This window comes from Geotrypetes seraphini, chromosome 4, assembly GCF_902459505.1.
Source record: "Geotrypetes seraphini chromosome 4, aGeoSer1.1, whole genome shotgun sequence".
Taxonomy (NCBI): Eukaryota; Metazoa; Chordata; class Amphibia; order Gymnophiona; family Dermophiidae; genus Geotrypetes; species Geotrypetes seraphini.
Genome location: NC_047087.1, coordinates 143,525,460 through 143,544,499, shown reverse-complemented (window position 1 = coordinate 143,544,499; position 19,040 = coordinate 143,525,460). Strand labels below are relative to the sequence as shown.

At 42.3% G+C, this 19,040-nt stretch overlaps 2 protein-coding genes across 3 annotated transcripts in view; one reads left to right on the top strand and one right to left on the bottom strand.

Moving 5' to 3' along the window:
• Window positions 1-624, bottom strand: part of PSME3IP1 (proteasome activator subunit 3 interacting protein 1) — a 205,278-nt gene extending 204,654 nt beyond the window's left edge. Inside the window, exon 1 of the mRNA XM_033943762.1 lies at window positions 487-624. The gene's annotated coding sequence lies outside the window, so the exon portion shown is untranslated. The remainder of the gene's footprint in view (window positions 1-486) is intronic.
• Window positions 202-19,040, top strand: part of PLLP (plasmolipin) — a 178,702-nt gene continuing 159,863 nt past the window's right edge. For both annotated transcript variants that reach the window (XM_033943764.1, XM_033943763.1), the window contains exon 1: window positions 202-460. In XM_033943764.1, the coding sequence (XP_033799655.1) occupies window positions 326-460 (135 nt within the window). In that variant the 5' untranslated portion in view covers window positions 202-325. The remainder of the gene's footprint in view (window positions 461-19,040) is intronic.

Below are 19,040 nucleotides of genomic sequence, written 5' to 3'. Positions count from 1 at the left end.
ACAAAGAGTTTTTACCTCATGCAAAATTGTAATTTCTTTAATAAGACATTAACTATTTTTTTCTGAGGCCCTCCAAATACCTACAAACCCAAAATGTGGCCCTACAAAGGGTTTGAGTTTGAGACCACTGGTTTAACCAGAAGAGGTTCCTCCTCCCATTCCTGCTTTTACCACAGGGAGTTTTGTTAGGGAGGTGCAAGCAGAGAAGGGCAGGGCAAGGCGAGGAAGCAGCCTAAGGTGTACTTAGAAAAGGAAGGGATTAATTTACACTCGAGCTGAAAACTTCCTCGTTCTCTCCCATCGTGATCGTGATTTAAGAGCGATCATGGCTGAATTTCCCTCCAAAGTCAGCACTCACACCAGCACTCGGGAGGCTTCCGGGTTCTTTACACTGGGAACGCCGACATGCGATGTGGCTTTTCTCAAGTCTGTTATGGGGATCTTAATGATGGTGGAGATCGTAAGTACAATATTATCCTTTCCTACCATTTAAGTCTTTTTTGATCGGTCGCCGCACTCCCCAGCGATGATTTTCTACAGCCTTTTGTTTCGTTCATGGGTAAGGGTCGGGTTTAGGTGGCACCTGTAAGCCAGCAATAGGATTACGGTATGCGCTGCAAAAATAAAGAAGAGGTTGCACATTCTGTGTGACGTGTGCAGAAATCAGGTAGGATGACCTTTTCTACCGTCTGTGTGTGTAGGGGTGGGGGGGCATATGAAGTCTTCCTGAAGTTCGCACAAGAAGCATTCTTAGAAGGCTTCAAATAATTAAACAATAGGACTTAAATTGTTCATGCCTCATGACTGGAAGACAGGTGATCATTCTAAGAATCAGATTATTCCTTTTTCTATAGCTTGGCCAGAATGGACACTGGAAGAAAAATAGCCAGCAACGGAGGAGGAGGAACTAAAAAATTGTGAGCAAAGAACCTAGGGTGGAGGTTGTAAAGCTTGAGTAAATCAAGGTGAGGAAGAAGAACTAGAAATATATCTGCTAGAGTCAGGCCTTGAGCACTTTTCACTGGGCAGTTAAGAGACTAGGGATGAGTTGTCCAACTACCTGAGAAATACGTCAGGAACTTGTTACATGTCATTAAAACTTCAAAATGAACAGAACTCCTCCCCTCCCCCCAAGAAAATGTATGGTTTTCATATGCTCAAATGATCACTTTTACTATACAGGTCTTATATCCCACAATTTTTAACAAGGATTCAATGTGGCTAACAAAAGACTTTGTACAGCGTTTAACATTTAGGACTTGTGAATGAGGCAAGAGAGATCAATGGAGACAGATAAACTGGCTAGAGTCATCTTATCTTATGTGGAAAAGAGGTATGTCTTAAGTGTCTTCCGGAAGCGAAAGTAAGAGGAGACCCATCATAAAGATGGGAGCTTATTCCAAGTGTGCAGAGCTTGGAATTTTTTTCCAGCGACTTGTTGAGGAGATGGAAAGGGGATCTTGATTTGAATTGTTGCATTGGTTTTGAGCTGAGGAAGGAAGGAAGGCATAACCTTGATGGTTGTGGTGAGTCCATGGTAGTGCTGCCCGATTCAGGAAAAAATATTTCGATTTGATTCGATTAAGCCTATTGAATTGATTTTTTTATTCAATTTTCCTGCACAATTGGGTGTTTTTTTCCAAACATCCTGGTGAGTTTATTTTATAGCCTCTTCACCCCCTTTTCCTTCTCCTACCTAAACAAAAAAGACTTTTCCGCTCTCTGTTAAATCCTAGCTCACGTTCACCAGCTCTGGAAAGATACAAATTTCAAATCTGACACATTGTAATCACAAAACAGAAAATAAAATTATTTTTTTTTACCTTTTGTTGTCTGGTCATTTTTCAAATCATGTTGGTCCCAGGCTCTGCAACAACCATCTTCTGATAACTTGCTTGCCAGGGTCTCTTTCCCATTTGTCGTTTTCTCCTTTCTCTGTGGTAACCATCCATCTTCCATTTCTGTCCTCCCCTTCCATTTCCCTCCCTCCCCTTTTTCCCGCCTCTATTCCCGTACCTGAAGCGATGGACCCCACCATACCCAGATCCACCACCTCTCCTTTTCTCAACTACCCTTTCATCCAGCATCTCTCCCTCCTTCCCCACCAGCTCTCCCTTTCTCTTTCTAACTACCCTCCTAGCCAGTATCTCTATCCTCCCCCACACCATCCCTTGTATCCAACCTTTCTCCCTTTCTGTTCCTTCCCACCCTAAATCCCATTGTCTACCATCTTTCTCCCTCTCCTGTTTTTAGATCCATTGTTTCTTCTATCCCTCCCCCATCTCCCCTCTCCATTATCTCACCCAAGTCCATCTCCCCCCTCCCCATCCATCATGTTCATTTCTCCCATCCATCTTCTCTCCCTCTCCAGTCCACCAACTCCCCAAGCCAATCTCTCCCTCTCCCCAAGTCCATCTCCTCTCCATGATCTCCCTCAAGTCCATCTTCCCCCTCCACCATCCTTCTTCCCCCCCTCCACCAAATTAATTTCTCCCATCCATCTTCTCCCCATCTCTCCTCCAGTCCACCAACTCCCTCAAGTCCATCTCCCCTCTCCCTCCATCTCCCTTTATTTTGACGTTACAATGTGTTGCCGGTGGTGGTAGTTATTTAGCGATTCACTCCTGCCACCACTCCTTGCATCTTCTCTCCACTGTGGCCCGACCTCTACTAAATCCTGAGTGGAGTAGAACGGGTACAAGTGGATCGATTTTTCGCTCCATCAAAAATTACAAAGACTTGGGGACACTCGATGAATCTAATAGGGAGAAATATTTTTTCACTTGGAGAATAGCTAAGCTCTGGAACGCATTGCCAGAGGTTGTGTATGGTAAGAGCAGATAGTGTAGCTGGTTTTAAGAAAGGTTTGGACAATTTCCTGGAGGAAAAGTCCATAGTCTGTTATTGAGAAAGACATGGGGGAAACCACTGCCTATCCTGGATCAGTAGTATGGAATGTTGCTACACGTTTTGGGTTTTTGCCAGGTACTAATGACCTAGATTGGCCACCATGAGGATGGGTTACTGAGCTTGATGGACCATTGGTCTGACTCAGTAAAGCTATTCTTATGTTCTTATAACTGAGGCGAAGAATTCTGTTAATGTACGTATAAGTTCAATGTAGTAATCTGTAATATTCTGACTTGTTCTCATTTCCTAATAGGAAATGTTTTATTCAAGAATATTCATAGTCCTGACTTTTCTTAGTAGGATTAATGCAGTTTGCATTCTTGATCTTGGTGCTGATATACGCTGGCTTTTACAAAGCCTCAGTAGAGCGTAAAAGCATTTACCTCGCCGGCCTGTGGTAGAAACCTCTACCATGGCTTTGTAAAAGGAGACTACAATATGGTAAGCTGAGTGCCATTTGCAAGATTTTGGGCTCCTTTTATCAAGGTGCGGTAGGCGGTTAATGCACGGAATATCACGCATTCAACCGCCTGCCGCGCTAGTCGCTAACACCTCCATTGACGAGGCATTAGTTTTTAGGCTTGCCATGGGGGTTAGCGCATGATGAAATGTCCGACGCGCTAACCCCCATAGCGCGCCTTGATAAAAGGAGTCTTTGTGTTACTTCACACTAGAGGATTGCATGAGAACATTATGTGCTCTTATAACCAAATCCAAAATCTCTTGTTAAAGCCAAAGATAGGTAATTTACTTGGAAGAAAAAGGGTCTCAGTAACCTCGCGAACCATCCGCAAGGGATAATAATCATTCGCATATATAAGGGGTTCCGGTGTCTTATCATTGACCCCCAAAAAAACCTCCTAATAATTCTCTATTTTTAACTTTAAAACTTTTTAAAGTCAATATTTTTGTTTTTTTGTTTTTTAATATTTTTTACTTATTGAGTAAATAATTGATAAATAGTTTATCAATCATTAAATAATTTGCAAATGAAAGGTCACTTTGTCAGCCACAATAATCAGAGATGTGAAGAAAGTGACAAGTATATTTTATTCAGCATATGCGGACTCCTGAGCCCCCAAGCAGCTTCAGAAGTCCCGAAACCAGGAAGTTACAGTGATATTTATACATTTTCTGGCTAAAAAAATGAATGCTAGAAAAACTTCTCACTGTTACTTTTCTTAACAATCATTGGTCCTAAGCAGGTCACTAGCAGGTCACTTATCTAAGCCCTGCAGTCTTTCTGTTACATGTCCAGGAGGGCGGAATACAATATTGTGGATGCTGAGATAACCATAAGAAGCTAAAACATCCAAGCTACAACACCCAGTGCAGGCAGGCTAGAACATGAGATAAGTCAGGTCTGAAATTAAACATAATTCAGCATTTTATTAAGGAGAAAACTTAGTTCAAGACTCAGGAAAACCAGTCCCAGACTCCTTCACAAACACTCTTGATTTAGTGCTTGTAAAAAAAGCAGAGTGGGACTTATCTTAATCTGCAGTGTTCTCCCCAGCGCTTTTCAGCCAGGCGCTCCGCCCAGCAAATTTAGATGCCCGCCCAGCTGTCATCTGCCGAATCCTGCTGCCGCCACTGCTTTTCGCGCAGCGTGAAAAGCCGCCGAAAGACTCCCGCCAGACTTAAAACAAAACCCAGCAAGCAACTCGAACCCGGCTTCCCTCCAAAACCGGAAGTTACGTCGGGGGGGGGGGTAGGGAAGAGAGCGGCATGGACCATTAGAGCCCCAGAGCATGAAGGAGATAGGCCAGCCACGGAGGAAAGCTTACTTGCTCTTGCTTACTTCAGGCATTTCTCGCTGCCGGGTCCTGCCTACTTTCTGTTTCCGCGAAGGCAGGACCCGGCAACGAGAAAGGCCCGAAGTAAGCAAGAGCAGCAAGTTGTAAGCTTCCCTCTGTCGCTGACCTTTGGGAGATAGGTCAGCGACGAAGGGAAACTTGCAACTTGCCTTTGTCTGTAGCGAATCTGCCGGGTGTGTGAGACGGGGGGGTGAATGGGAGGAGAAAAGCTGCTGTACCCAATTAGAGGGGAGTGTGAAGAGAAATGCTGATAATACTGCTGTACCCAATGGGGAAGGGGGGAAGAGTCATGCTGCTGCACCCAATTAGGGGGGAGGGTGAAGAGAAATGCTGCTTCTGCTGTACCCAATTGGGGGAGGAAGAGAAATGCTGATAATACTGCTGTACCCAATGGGGGGAGGGGAAGAGAAATGCTGCTGTACCCAATTGGGGAGAGAGAAGGAAGGAGGGAGAAGGAAGATCAGGAAAAGGAGGAAAGAGATGCAAAGACCATGGGAGGGAGGGAAAGAAGATACCATACCATGGAGTGGAAGAGAGAGATGTCAGGGCATATAGGGGGGGGGAAGCAGGGCCGGATTAAAGGATAGGCCCAGTAGGCACAGGCCTAGGGCTCAAAATGGTCAGGGGGGCCCTCCAGTATTGTGCTTTGGGGCCTTACCCTTGCTGGATTCGCTGGCAGCAGCAGCTCATCATCATCCAAGGCGCCCCCCCCAACCCGATCCGATCCTCCTTTACCTCCTTCCCTCATCAGTGACGTGCCAGAGGGGGGGTAGGGAAGAGAAGCCGGCACGGACCATTAGAGCCCCGGAGCATGCAGGAGATAGGCCAGCCACGGAGGAAAGCTTACTTGCTCTTGCTTACTTCAGGCATTTCTCGCTGCCGGGTCCTGCCTACTTTCTGTTTCCGCGAAGGCAGGACCCGGCAACGAGAAAGGCCCGAAGTAAGCAAGAGCAGCAAGTTGTAAGCTTCCCTCTGTCGCTGAGTGACGTGCCAGAGGGAATCATAGCAGGAGAAAGCCCTGAAGCAGCCTGCTTAGAGTAGAGAAATGCTGTTTAGAGTCTTGTGATGGGAGGGAGGAAGAGATAGGAGGGTCGTGGGGGGGGGGAAGAGTAGCAGTCTGCCCCGGGTGCTCGGCCTGGTGTCATGAACTTCTTTGGCTAGCAACAGCATTTACAATTCACTGCTGTTGCCAGCTTCAGGCCTTCCTCTCTGCCGGGTCCTGCCTACTTCTGTTTCCATGAAGGCAGGACCTGACAGAGAAGAAGGCCCGAAACTGGCAACAGCAGTGAATTGTGAATGCTGCTGCCTGAAGAAGTTCATGACGCCAGGCCTTGGGTGACAGAAGGAGGAAAGGGAGCAGAGGGGGAGAGACTTGCTGCACCCAACTGGAGGGAGAAAGAAGATGAGGGAGGGAATGAAACGAGATGCTAGGGATTGGAGGGAAGGGAGGGAAGGGAGGGAGGAAGAGATGCCAGGGCATGGAGGGAAGAAGGAAAGTCTGCCAGACCAAGGGAAAAGGAAGGGGGAAAGGAAGGAGGAGATGTCAGAGCAAGGAGGGGGAGGGAGAGATGGAAGAAAAGGAAAGGAGTGAGATGCCAGAGAATCAGGGAAGAGACCAGACTGTGGGGTGCAAAGGAAAGAAAGGAGAAGAGAGAGATGCCAGAGCATAGGGGATGGGGTGGTGACAGAGAGAGAAAAATGGAGAGGTGTCAGAGCAGAAATCAATCATGTACAAAGGGTACAGGATAGACAGTTTATTGAAGGAGCATAAAAAGAGGGAAGATGCCATATGGAATGGGGAGAGGGCAGAGTGGATGGAAGGGGCTGATGCTGCATGGAAGACAGAGCGGACAGATGCTGGCTAGAAAGAAGAGTGAAGACAAGATGATTAAAGCAGAAACGACAAAAGGTAGAAAAAAATATTTTTGTTGCTTTACGTAAAATCAAGTAGTATTGTATCTATTGATTAAAGTTTATAAATAGGAAATGGAAATAAGGCAGTTTTTTGGGGACTAAACCCCTTTCCTCAGGTCAGAACAGGATACCATAACAGCAGGGGTGCCCAAATAGTCGAGCGCGATTGACCAGTAGATCGCAAAGGCAATGTGAGTCGATCGCGTTGCCTTGGCAATCTTTTTCTTCCTGCCTCCCTGAACCAGGCCAGGCGCGTACAAGCGCCGGACTCACAAGACTTCACCTCCGACGTCAATTCTGACGTCAGAGAGGAAGTTCTGAGCCAGCCAATCGCTGCCTGGCTGGCCTGGAACTTCCTCTCTGACGTTAGAATTGACATCAGAGGTGAAGTCTTGTGAGTCCGGCGCTTGTACATTCCTTGCCTGGCTCATGGAAGCAGGTAGATCATTTTGACTTGGTCATTTTAAAAGTAGCTCGCAAGCCCAAAAAGTGTGGGCACCCCTGCTGTAGAGCCATTTCTTGTATGACTGGGCTATATTTATCTTTTTTTTTTAGCTATTTAAATTCATGCAGAAATAAATGGCTAGATTGAACCTAATGACTTCATTAACACCTTTCCCTTTTTTAACCTTTATACCATTTGAAAGAGGGCAAATACTTCTTAAATTTAGTAAAAATATTCTGGCACAAGTGTCAAACCTTAAAAAAGGAAGTCATATTGAGCATTGGAAAATAATAATAATTAACTAATAAAAATAGTACACATTTAGGGCTCCTTTTACTAAGTTACGTTAGTGGTTTTAGCGTGCGCTTAGCGCGCAGAGGAATTGCCAAGCGCGCTAGATGCTAATGCCAGCATTGAGCTGGCGTTAGTTTTCCCACATAGCGCAGGGGTTTGCGCACGCTAAAAATGCTAGCGCACCTTCGTAAAAGAGGGGGTTAATTTTCTCCACCACCAAATTTCCCCATCCCGCCCCACCCAGCTACTTTTTCATGCCACCCGGCTGGAAAAAATTCCTGGGGAGAACACTGATCTGCCTCTGCCGGCGTCTGCTCTACGCCAGCATTTTAGTCTCTTACTTAATAAATAAATAGCTTATCAATCATTAAATAATATGCAAGCACTCTTAATTTAGTGCTTGCAAGAAAAGCAGAGTGGGACTTATCTTAATCTGTCTCTGCCGGCGTCTGAATCATAACAGTAACAAGGCTGTTCAATCAACCCCCATCCCTGACGGGACCCGTGTCGCCTAGGTTTCTGGCTTTCACAAGGATCTAAACTCATGGGGCAATTGTCTGAGGGAGAACCACCGCTATACGCCAGCATTTTAGTCTCTTACAAAAGAATTCTGTTAGGTTGCAAAAATTAGATAGTTCTTTGTCTAATAGATGCTGGCATTGTCATCTAGAAGTAGGAACTTTAGATCATTCAACTCATTCATCCTTTGGACCCGGAAAATAACATTGAAATTACATCCATTAACCATAAATTGGAACAAATACAAAACTGGCTTAATTCAAACAAATTAGCGTTAAATATCAATAAGACCAAATCAATGTTATTCAATTGGAAAAAAGACATAATACTTTCAAAACCGTTCATCCTTAATAACATCCCACTTAATTTGGTATCCTCGGTCAAAATTCTCGGCGTAGTACTAGATGATAAATTGATCTACCACAAACATATCTCTCTTATCGTTAAAAACTGTTTCTTTAAATTACGTCAGATTCGCTCAATCGCCAAATTTCTTAGTTCAACTTCAATAAAGATACTTATTCACTCCTTAGTAATATCAAAAATTGACTACTGCAATGCTCTACTTATCAACATTACACAGAAAGAAAAAAGGAGATTGCAGATAATACAGAATACGGCCATAAAATTAATTTATAATGCGAAAAAATACGACCACGTTTCCCCACTACTAAAAGACGCTCACTGACTACCAATCGGCCATAGGATTATGTTCAAAATAATGCTTCTCATTTTCAAAACTTTAGCATCCAATGAACCACAATTTATTTCTAGATCACTAATCCCACACAATACCCAATGTCCACTTCGATCATCTGATCAAAATCTACTTTCTGTACCCTCTTTGAAAATCATAGGAACAAGGAGATCAGACATGTTCACAGTGATGGGACCACAATGGTGGAATGCCCTTCCTCAGTATATTAGAACCGAACACGACATCGTAACATTTAAAAAACTTTTAAAAACTTATTTATTTAATAACGCTTTTAATACTTGAAATTTTTATTTGCTTTAGGGATACTTCTTAAATTGTGCTTTGGTTTTATAACCCCTTACCTCTTGTTTTTACCTTTTTTACCGAACCCAAGATTGTAATTTTTTAATTTCTTTCCTCCCACCTCAAGAATGTATTTTATGTAATTATATTGTTAATGTGTTAGTTTCTCTGTTTTTTTACTTGGATTATGTACATCACCTAGCAATTTTAATAGGCGATTCATCAAATGTTTAAATAAACTTGAAACTTGAAACTTTCATTGCCCATATATTATGAATTTTTAGAAATCAATTTGGGACCAAATTAATAATTTATTAGATAACCCAGTGGAATTATCTTATGATACTGTGATATTTGGTATGGAAATGAGAGCAAAAAGTCAGATTTCTGCTAACAACAATAAATTACTACTAATAATGATTAAATTATAACTTTTGGTGGAATTCTTTATGCCATATCTATAAAATGGAAAGATTTATTGCTTTACAAAGGGGATACTTTAAGAAGTTTCAGGATGTGTGGAAACCATTAACAAAATATTGTAAGGATTAAGTAAAATTATTTCCCTTTTAATTATCAGTTCAGGATATAGGGAGGGGGTATTTTTATTATTACATATATTATATAATAATGGAAGATATGGATGGGAGGGATGGGAAAGGGGAAGGGATAAAAATTTATATAATGTACCAATGATTGTTTATAAGTGATATATTTATTGTTACTGTGAATTAATATATTTTACACTTAATGTAATTTTGAAAATGAATAAAGAATATAAAAAAAAAAATAAAAAAATATGGGCCCTGGGGTACACCGCTAGTAACTTTCTCCCAGTCTGAAAACTTCCCATTTATGCCCACTCTCTGCTTTCTGTTCTCTAGCCATTTGCCTATCCATCTTAGTATATCTCCCTCTATTCCATGGCTTTGTAGTTTTCTGAGAAGTCTTTCATGTGGAACCTTATCGAATGCTTTCTGGAAGTCCAAGTATATAATATCCACCGATTCTCCACTATCAATTTGTCTGTTCACTGTCTCAAGAAAATGAAGTAAATTCGTCAAACATGATTTCCCTTTCCTGAATCCATGTTGACTGGCTCTCATCAGGTTGTGTATGTCTAAATGCCGGACTATGCTATCTTTAATCAGTGCTTCAACCATCTTTCCAGGGACAGACGTGAGGCTCACAGGTCTGTAGTTTTCCTGGAACTCCTCTCAATCCTTTTTTAAATATCGGCGTGACGTTCGCTATCTTCCAGTCATCCGGTATCTGTTCTGTTCTAATTGACAGGTTGGCAAGTTTTTGCAGTAGTTCTCCGATTTCAACTTTCAGTTCTTTTAAGACTCTCAGGTGAATTCCGTCTGGTCCAGGAGATTTGTCACTTAAGTTTGTCGATCGGATGGTAAATCTGGTCCAAGTCCACTTCTACTGTGGTGAGGCTGTCCTCTACGACTTCCTTGAACACTTTCACTGTTTCAGGTATTGTAACGGTGTCCTCCTTTGTAAAGACAGACGCAAAGAAGGAATTTAGTCTGTCTGCAATTTGTTTGTCATCGTTGATGCACCCTTTTCCTCCCAGGTCGTCCAGCGGTCCCACTGCCTCTTTTGCGGGTTTTTTTCCCTTTTACGTATCTAAAGAAGGGCTTGAAATTTTTGGCCTCTTGCGCTATTTTCTCCTCGTAGTTCCTTTTGGCAACCCTAACCGCCCTATGACATTTCTTCTGATCTTCTTTGTGTTTGTTCCAAGCTTCGGTTGTTTTCGTGCGTTTCCACGTTTTAAAGGAGTCCTTTTTTTCTTTTATGGCTTCCTTCACCTCTCTGGTAAGCCATGCCAGCTCTCCTTTGCCATTAGTTTTCTTTACTTTGGAAATCCGCGGAATGTAAAGGCGTTGTGCTTCCGTATAGATGTCTGTACTGTGTCCAGCGCGTATTAAGACGCAGCTTCCTAAAACCTCATATAGATGTCCCCATATAGACGTCCCCATATAGACACCCTCATATAGATGTCCCTACAATGTTATATATAAAAAGGTGTTTTTTTACTGATCATTATTTCAGGACTGTAAGCTTTAACACAATTAACCCAAAGTATACCATCATTAAAAGGATAATAAAAACACAGTATACCATGTTTAAAAGGATATTTATAATATATTAGTTTCAGTGGGAGTTGATCTGGGAACATCAGTGTGCATATTGAAAAAAAATGTGACATGTTAACCTTCACGCTAATCCACTGTACTAGTCAATGAACAATACAATAATAGCAATTCTGATTTGATTAGACTACTCCTTATAGGTAGTGAATGGCAGTTAATTCTGCTAGGAAACAGAACACTGCCCTGTTATATCTTTTTTCTTCATGATTTCAGAATAGTATACTTCCAACAGTATAAACCCCAAAAAAGTAACAAAATATGCCATGTTTAAAAGGATAATAAATTGATGACTTGGTTTAAAGATCGACGTTGATATAGAAGGTATAAGTTTAAACATGTATTAAAGGATGACCTCCTTCTGGACACCCTTAAAACACCTTCTATCAAGAAATGTTCTTGTACAAACCCTCAGAAATGCCACCACGTGTTCAATATCTTTTCATAACACCTGGATTTACACATTGAATCCTCACCGGGTCACTATTAATATTATTCTTTATGTGTGTTTTTTTATATATAACTTCAACCTTCAGTGTATAAAGTTAATAAAGTTATAAAGTTAATAAAGCATAATTGCTACTGTACTTAACTTTCGGTGGTGGTGATAAGGGATAAGTATACCGACATGTTTCACTCTTAGGGGGTTTCCTCAGGGCTACAGTCCCTACACTAAAAGGAAAACCATCTTAGCACTGATACAATGTATTCCCATTATAACCCACAAGGTTTAAAATCTCTAAATACTCAAAAAGTTTCTCATGTTACCTTGGGTTTGTTCACACACCGCTAGACCACCCGAAATGCTATTATCAAGATGGCCGCGGTGTCCAACAGTACTCATTAAATACTCCCGAAATCAGCTGCTGGTAACGGGGTGGGAGGAGCTTAGTTCTACTAGCATCCACTGCGAAGAAACTATCGCAAAACCCGTACTGCCAAACTGGACGGGAGGGATTCAAAACAAATGTTTAAATATGTCAAAATGGTAACTTGCACACCAACTTTAAATAAATGAAAGAGTGGAAACCACCCCCCGGGGAGGCGTTACAGAAGGGATAGCCATTCTAACTCTAAATTTAATCCATAGGGAACGATGGAATTAAGGCGATAAATCCACCTCTGCTCTAGATAGTTTAACCTAGCTTCCTGATTTCCTTCCCCTCCCTGAATAGTCAAACTGTCAATAGCCCTCCATCTAATCTGGTCCCAAGTATGTTTCTTGGAGATCCAGTGCTGTACTAGAGGGGCAGTTGTGTTTTCAGTGACAATACGGGATTTGGGTTCATTCAGCCTTAGCTGGACCGGGTGTTTTGTGCGGCCCACATAGATCAAAGAGCAGGGGCAACTTATAATGTAGATTACCCAATCCGTTTTGCAGTTAGTGTGTTTACGGGCCTGGATAGTGCATTGTAGGGACTGTAGCCCTGCGGAAACCCCCTAAGGGTGAAACATGTCGGTATACTTGTCCCTTACCACCACCACCGAAAGTTAAGTACAGTAGCAATTATGCTTTATTAACTTTATAACTTTATTAACTTTATACACTGAAGTTTGAAGTTATAAAAAAACACACATAAAGAATAATATTAGGAGTGACCCAGTGAGGATTCAATGTGTAAATCCAGGTGTTATGAAAAGATATTGAACACGTGGTGGCATTTCTGTGGGTTTGTACAAGAACATTTCTTGATAGAAGGTGTTTTAAGGGTGTCTAGAAGGAGGTCATCCTTTAATACATGTTTAAATGGATAAGCATAAGATTCATTTTTGACTGAGTGGGAATTGAACTAGAATTATCAGCATGGAAGGGAGGGAAGCTTTAGTCTAATGCTGCACAGAAACTTGTATAGCAATGGTATCATTAACTCCTATAAGAAGTGGAAAGCTGAGCACCTTATAGGCTTCTTATAGCTGTAATTTAAGCTCCAGAAAGACTTTAGCAGGATAGTCAGTCTAGGTCATCCAATCAGCTTTCTCTGGGTATCCCAAAGATGTTCTTTGAGAGAGTTTTTTAGAAGACATTCCTTGCTCTAAATAACACTCTCTTTCTCATGAAACATAGCTATAATCAACTCATTCTTCAAACCAAAGGGAAATCCCATAATTTCAATTGGCCAAGCTTAAAAACAGAATAAAAAACAGAACAACCTGAATGTGGCTTCTAGTTCATTACAAATGGAAGTATGCAGCAGCACAATGATGACCTCATTGTGACATCATCAAGGTGCACCTGCAAAATAGAATGCTACAAGTAAAAGATGGGCCGGGAGTTGAACTCACAACCTATGGAAGATCAGTACAGTGCTTTTACTCATTGAGCTACAGTACCTTCCACTCCAGTTTCTCTGACTCCCCTGTCATATTTCGCTTAGTGATCTACTAAGGTAAAATCTGCTTAGCTATCATCTCACAGTTAGCTGATACAAAAGACTGGTAGCTCAATGGTTTAAAGCACTGCTTTCATTGTCCCAAAAGCCAGAATCTCAAGTCGGGTTCAATAAATGTGACATGGATTCAAAGACTGCTGTTTTTATCAAATGCAAACTGAACTTTTGGAATAGATTGTTTCTAGTATTGCTAATGTGCTGTTTGAGATGAACATTAGATGTGATTGGTGTGTAGCTTGTCATTTTTATTAAAATGAGTATTTTGTCAGCTGAAAGACATGAGGGAGTCAAACCCAGACCAGGCTTACATCCCAACCTTCATTCTAACCGCTGTGCTACAGAATCAGCCATAAAATCATAGCAATTCTAATTGGATTGTGCTGTTTAGGCGTCCTTTGGGCAGTAGCATCAGCGTGCTTGCGGCTCTGTAATGGAGTGCCCGAAGCATGGCAAATCGGCTGCAGTTCAGCATATCTCAAGCTGTCAGGATAGGAAACTGACTGAAAGAAGCCACCCAAGTTAAGGCACCTGATTCATCCTCTCCACCTCTCATCTAATCTCATGTTCTCAAATATTATGCTGGTTGAAGGCTGTGAGGCAGAAGACATACCAGCTACCCTGTTTGCTACCCCCACACCCTTTGCAGCCTTGGCCTCATGGAACACTAGATAAGACAAAGGTCAATGTGACCAAGTAGCTGAAATGGTGTTTATTAAGGAAACACTAATTGGCTGCTATTCAATATAAATAAGCACAAGGTGAAAAATGGTATAAGATTTTTATTGCACAGTCCAGGAAAGCAGCATGCAAGTGTAATATCAGGCAACTGCAGTTTGATGAGATGGATGACAGGAGAAGGCAGGCTGAAGAAAAAGGAAGATGGATTGAGGCAAATTAAGAGTTGATTGGTGAGTTTTAGGCTATCTTTTTTACAAAGGTGCACTAAATCCATGCATGCGCTAACTACTAATGCATGCATAGGATAACATGCATGTGTTAACCTTTAGCACACGGTAACGGTGCCTAAATGGTGCAACTTCAGCGCACGGTAAAACTTAACATGGGCATGTTATCCTATGCACGTGTTAGTAGTTAGCGCATGCGTGGATTTAGCGCACCTTGTAAAAAACTCGCCAATTGACTGTTTTCTCTGAAAATCTTCTATAAGTACACCCTTCTGAAGGAAAAAAAAGTGTGAAACATGTTAGTATTCTGAAAATGTAGATAATTCATCACAAGGGCAAAGAAAGGTTGCAGTACATCATTCTCACCTATTCTTTCTGTTTTGGGATTTGAGCTTTGTCCAGGTGCAAGCTGTACTGACCCCAGTTTGAACAGACCTGCTCTGGCCTCAAATCAGGAGATAAAGGGGGAAAAAGTTAAAACAGACATCTGTGGCACAAATAAACAAGCCTTGGGAGAATATGTCACACCACAGTCTCAGAATAACAGCTACAATGAACAGAAGCAAAAAAAACACTGTTCCTTTTTTATTATAAGGATACCTAACAATTAGGACTCTTAAAATATTTACCTTTAGCTCTATGACGAAAAGCACTGCTATGGGTTCCACATATTCATGTAACTTGCATATCCTTTTTGCTGTCACCAAAGTTATGGGGGGGGGTTTCAGCCAAGACTCCTGGAACCAAATTTTATTATCACATTGTCACGATCCTGGCACCACCTACCCAAAGGGCTAGGCCGAGTGTCCACCCACCGCCTACCAAGGCGTAGACCGAGTTTCCCTTGTTACGATCCTGGAACCACCTACCAGAAGGGCTAGGCCGAGTGTCCACCCACTGCCTATCGGGGAATAGGCCGAGTGTCCAGTCACTGGAACTCTTATGCTCGGAGAGGGTTTTTTGTCTCACCTAGGGTTAGGCATTAGGCCCGCATTCCTTCCCTCAAGTGTCACCCAGGAGCTCCTGTTTCCAGGAACCCTCTCTAGGCTCCTTTCTGCTGGGAGTCCATTAATAACCCCCCCCTTGTCAGTTCAGGGTGAGGTCCCTCTTGACCTCTTAAAATGTTCCCCCAAGGATTGAGAGGTTCAAGCCAGAGCTCCTCTCCCTATCAGGAGTCCAGTTTAAGGTTCTAGTAGTCTCTTTTCTTTACAAATCACCACTTTTCTCTGCCACTTGATTCTTATGCAAATTAGGATGCAAATTTACTATTGAGCAACAGAATACTCTAGAGCAATAGGGGTAGCTGGTTCCTAACACCACCCACCTAGTCTTCCACTATGACTAGAACCACCCCATTAGGAACTAGTTGAACCCAGCTATTCTCTGTTTAACCCCGGGGTACTCTGGGGAGAGGTTGACTCTGATGTAGCCTTTCCTTGGGGCGGCACTCTCTCATGTGATGAGACATACACCCCATCACACACATTCTCAGTCCTGCTAATGACCCTATGGAATGGAGAGAATTGTGGCAGATATCAGGGGAAGAAAAAGTTAATGGAGAATCACCATAAGCAGAATGGGAGTCCAAAAGAACAAATCAGTTCTGCCTGAGCTTTTATCTAATAAAGACAGATAAGTAGCTAGCACTATATCATTCTCACCTAGATTTGTTCCTGGAAAGATGAAAAAGGTTTTACAAACATCAAAATTGCAAATTACTAAAGCTGCTAATGGTCCTATGACGTGGAGAGTTGTGGCAGATATAGGAAAGAAAAGATTAAAAGATAATTAAGAAAGGTAAGGTCTCAGAAATCAGCATAAGTAATAACACAGAATAGGAGTCGTAAAAGAGAAAACACTTGTCTGATGGACCTTCTTATACTAAGGATGCCTAAGTAGCATCTGATGTCATAGGCACCGTTTGGACTTCCCGCCAGAAAACTTTCAAATCTGATTGGGCGTGCTTTAGGTGTGGTTTGGGCAAACACATCTGTACTGACTTTTAATCAATTCCTTTACTTCTCAAAGCTTTTACAAGAAGCCATTTGTCTTCTGCTTAGTCTGTTACCAAATTCTAAACAAAGTTCCCTCTATAGCTCTATGCCTTAAGGCGCTGCTTTTATCTTCCATATGTCAGGGGTTCAAGTCTTGAGTGCGGTTAGCAAATATTTGATATTCATTTTTCTACCAGAAAACCTTTAAACTCTATGGCCATTCCTTTGCTTAAACATATTTGAGTTGATCTTTAAAATGATCTGCAGCAATTCTCAGATGTCTAAAGCAGTCTGTTCTCTCTCATCCTAAACCCCCTCCCCCAACCCAAGACACACTCATCAAGCATGACACCACAACCATCCAAGCTGAATATACCAACAGGAATGTCTCTAGGGTACATCTCAAAAACATGTACCTTCCTTCAATACCTGTCTAAGCCCTCTGAAGTTTTAGTAAAAATGTTGCCCTGTGCAGATATTGCATAGAAGGAAATCCATTCCTACCACAATGGCTTCTAGCAGAGAGATGTATGTATCTGATGCACCTGTGCCTGCAAACTGTAGAATTCTGATGAAAAACAGCAAAGTCTACCACTTATGAGAGCTGTTAGGATGCTGTTAAAATGAGTGAAGGTGAGGGTAGGATTTGAACCAGGGAACTTCAGAAGATGGACAAGGTGCATTAACCTGGTAAGCCACAAATGGCATCTTTCTGTCAGAAGAGAAGTTTCCTCCCATGACAGCTTAGGATGTCCTAGCCATGGGAAGGAGAAAATAAGTTTGCCTGGAAAGGGAAATGCGCTGATAAAAACAGCAAAGTCCACCATCTAGACCCTCTCATGACAGCTAATAGGAAGCTGTTAAAATGAGTGAAGGTGGGATTTGAACTGGGGTACTTGAGAAGATAAAGAAGGCGCATTAACCTGGTGAGCCACAAATGCTTTCTTTCTGGTGATTGTGATATGATAGCTAATCAGATGATACATAGGCAGGTTAGTCAACTATGATATGAAAGGGTAGTGAGATCCACCTGAGTAGAAGCTGATGTATCTCTATGGGTTAAAGTCCTGTGCTGTTATACAGAGGATGTGAGTTCAACACCCAGCGCATCTTTTAATTGTGACATACTACCTTGAAGGTGTAGCTTGATGATCTTACAATGAGGTCAGCTTTGTGAAGCTGAAGAGCTCCATTTTGGAATGAGAGAAAATGCATGTTAAGGTCTTTATCTGGTTTTTCTCATTTTAAACGCTGAGAAATGAAGTAATGTGTGCAATAATGATATGTTTTTCATGTTCTTTCTTTGCTCTCAAGAAAGAGCTGATTGCAGCACTGTTTGTTGAGAAAAAAGGGGGTTCTTTTTAAGCAGGAAAGCCAAAGGAGGTGTAATGAATAAATCATATTACTGTTTGGGCAGAAAAGTACTATGTTTTGCATGCAATATGTTTATATTGATGTGCTCTATTGATATGGTGGCTTATTAAATCTATTAGGAGGGAGAAAGAACAAAAAAAAACAACATATTCAAACTCACTTTAGGAAATATCGTTGCGGAAGCGGAAAGTACGCCTAACTTGCGTCTATAGGAAGTCTCCCATTACGAAAGCTGACACTGCATTGAAATAAAGCAAAAACTACACTTAGACCAGCTTTTCCTTCGCCTATATTTTAGACGCGGTCTGCCGCCTAAGTAACATCTATGTGGTGCCTATCCTTAACCAAGCCCACGTTATGCCCATGTCTACAAACCTAGACGCAAGTTTTACCTAAACTCGTGTCTATGTCCTGAGAATGCCTATCTGACGCTTGTTAAGACCCTTAAATGGCTCATTATCCACTTAAATCGCACGTCTAAACCACGCCTAAAGTAAGGCACAGTTTATAGAATCTAGGCCTATGTGCTCCCCATCCCCACCTCATCCCTAGTCAGTTCTTTTCCATCCCCATCCTATTCTCCTCATATTATTAACATCTGACGATCCCACAGCAGTGTTCTCTTTAGGGCCTTTTAGCCGGGTGCTCCGCCCGGCTAATTTAGGTGACTGCCCAGCTGTTTTCCTCCTGTGAGTAACATTCTGAGTAAGCAACATTTTTGGGGAAAAAAAAGTTCCATGTCGGTTATGTCCTCTTCCCTCAGGGCGTCTCTCCCACACTGCCTTTGTAACTGCAACACAAACAAGTTCCCTGCTTCGGGGTCTGTAAGGCTCCAGCTGGTTGATCCTTGTCAAGCAGCTGGCACAGCTGGGGACAGGAAGCAGTGGAGGTAAGGCTGCGATCAGTTTAGCCAAGAGGAAGAGCAGCAGCAATGAGGAGCAGATTTTGATTGGAGGAATGCGTTGCTCCTGCCACGATATTTTTACCTTGGCGTTGGAGCACTGTGCAGCGGGACTTCTTTGCATTCTCCCGCATTACTTTCTGGGGAAGTTGCCAGTGCCTCCGGTGTTGGCTGCCCTGGAAGAGAGCATTGGAGCCAGCCATCTTCCACTTCTTTCCTCGTAGAATGTGCTTCCATAAGGCCCATGAGTTCTTTGAGATAGAGAACGCCGTGTCCCGAGTCAGTCTTGTTAGTATCAGTAGGCATATGCCTGGGGCCCGCTGAAGGAAAGAAAATTTTTTTAAAACATTTTTTTTACTTTTCGTCGATGGGGAAGGGGCTGCATTGCCGATCTTACCCGCCTGACTGGAGGATGGTG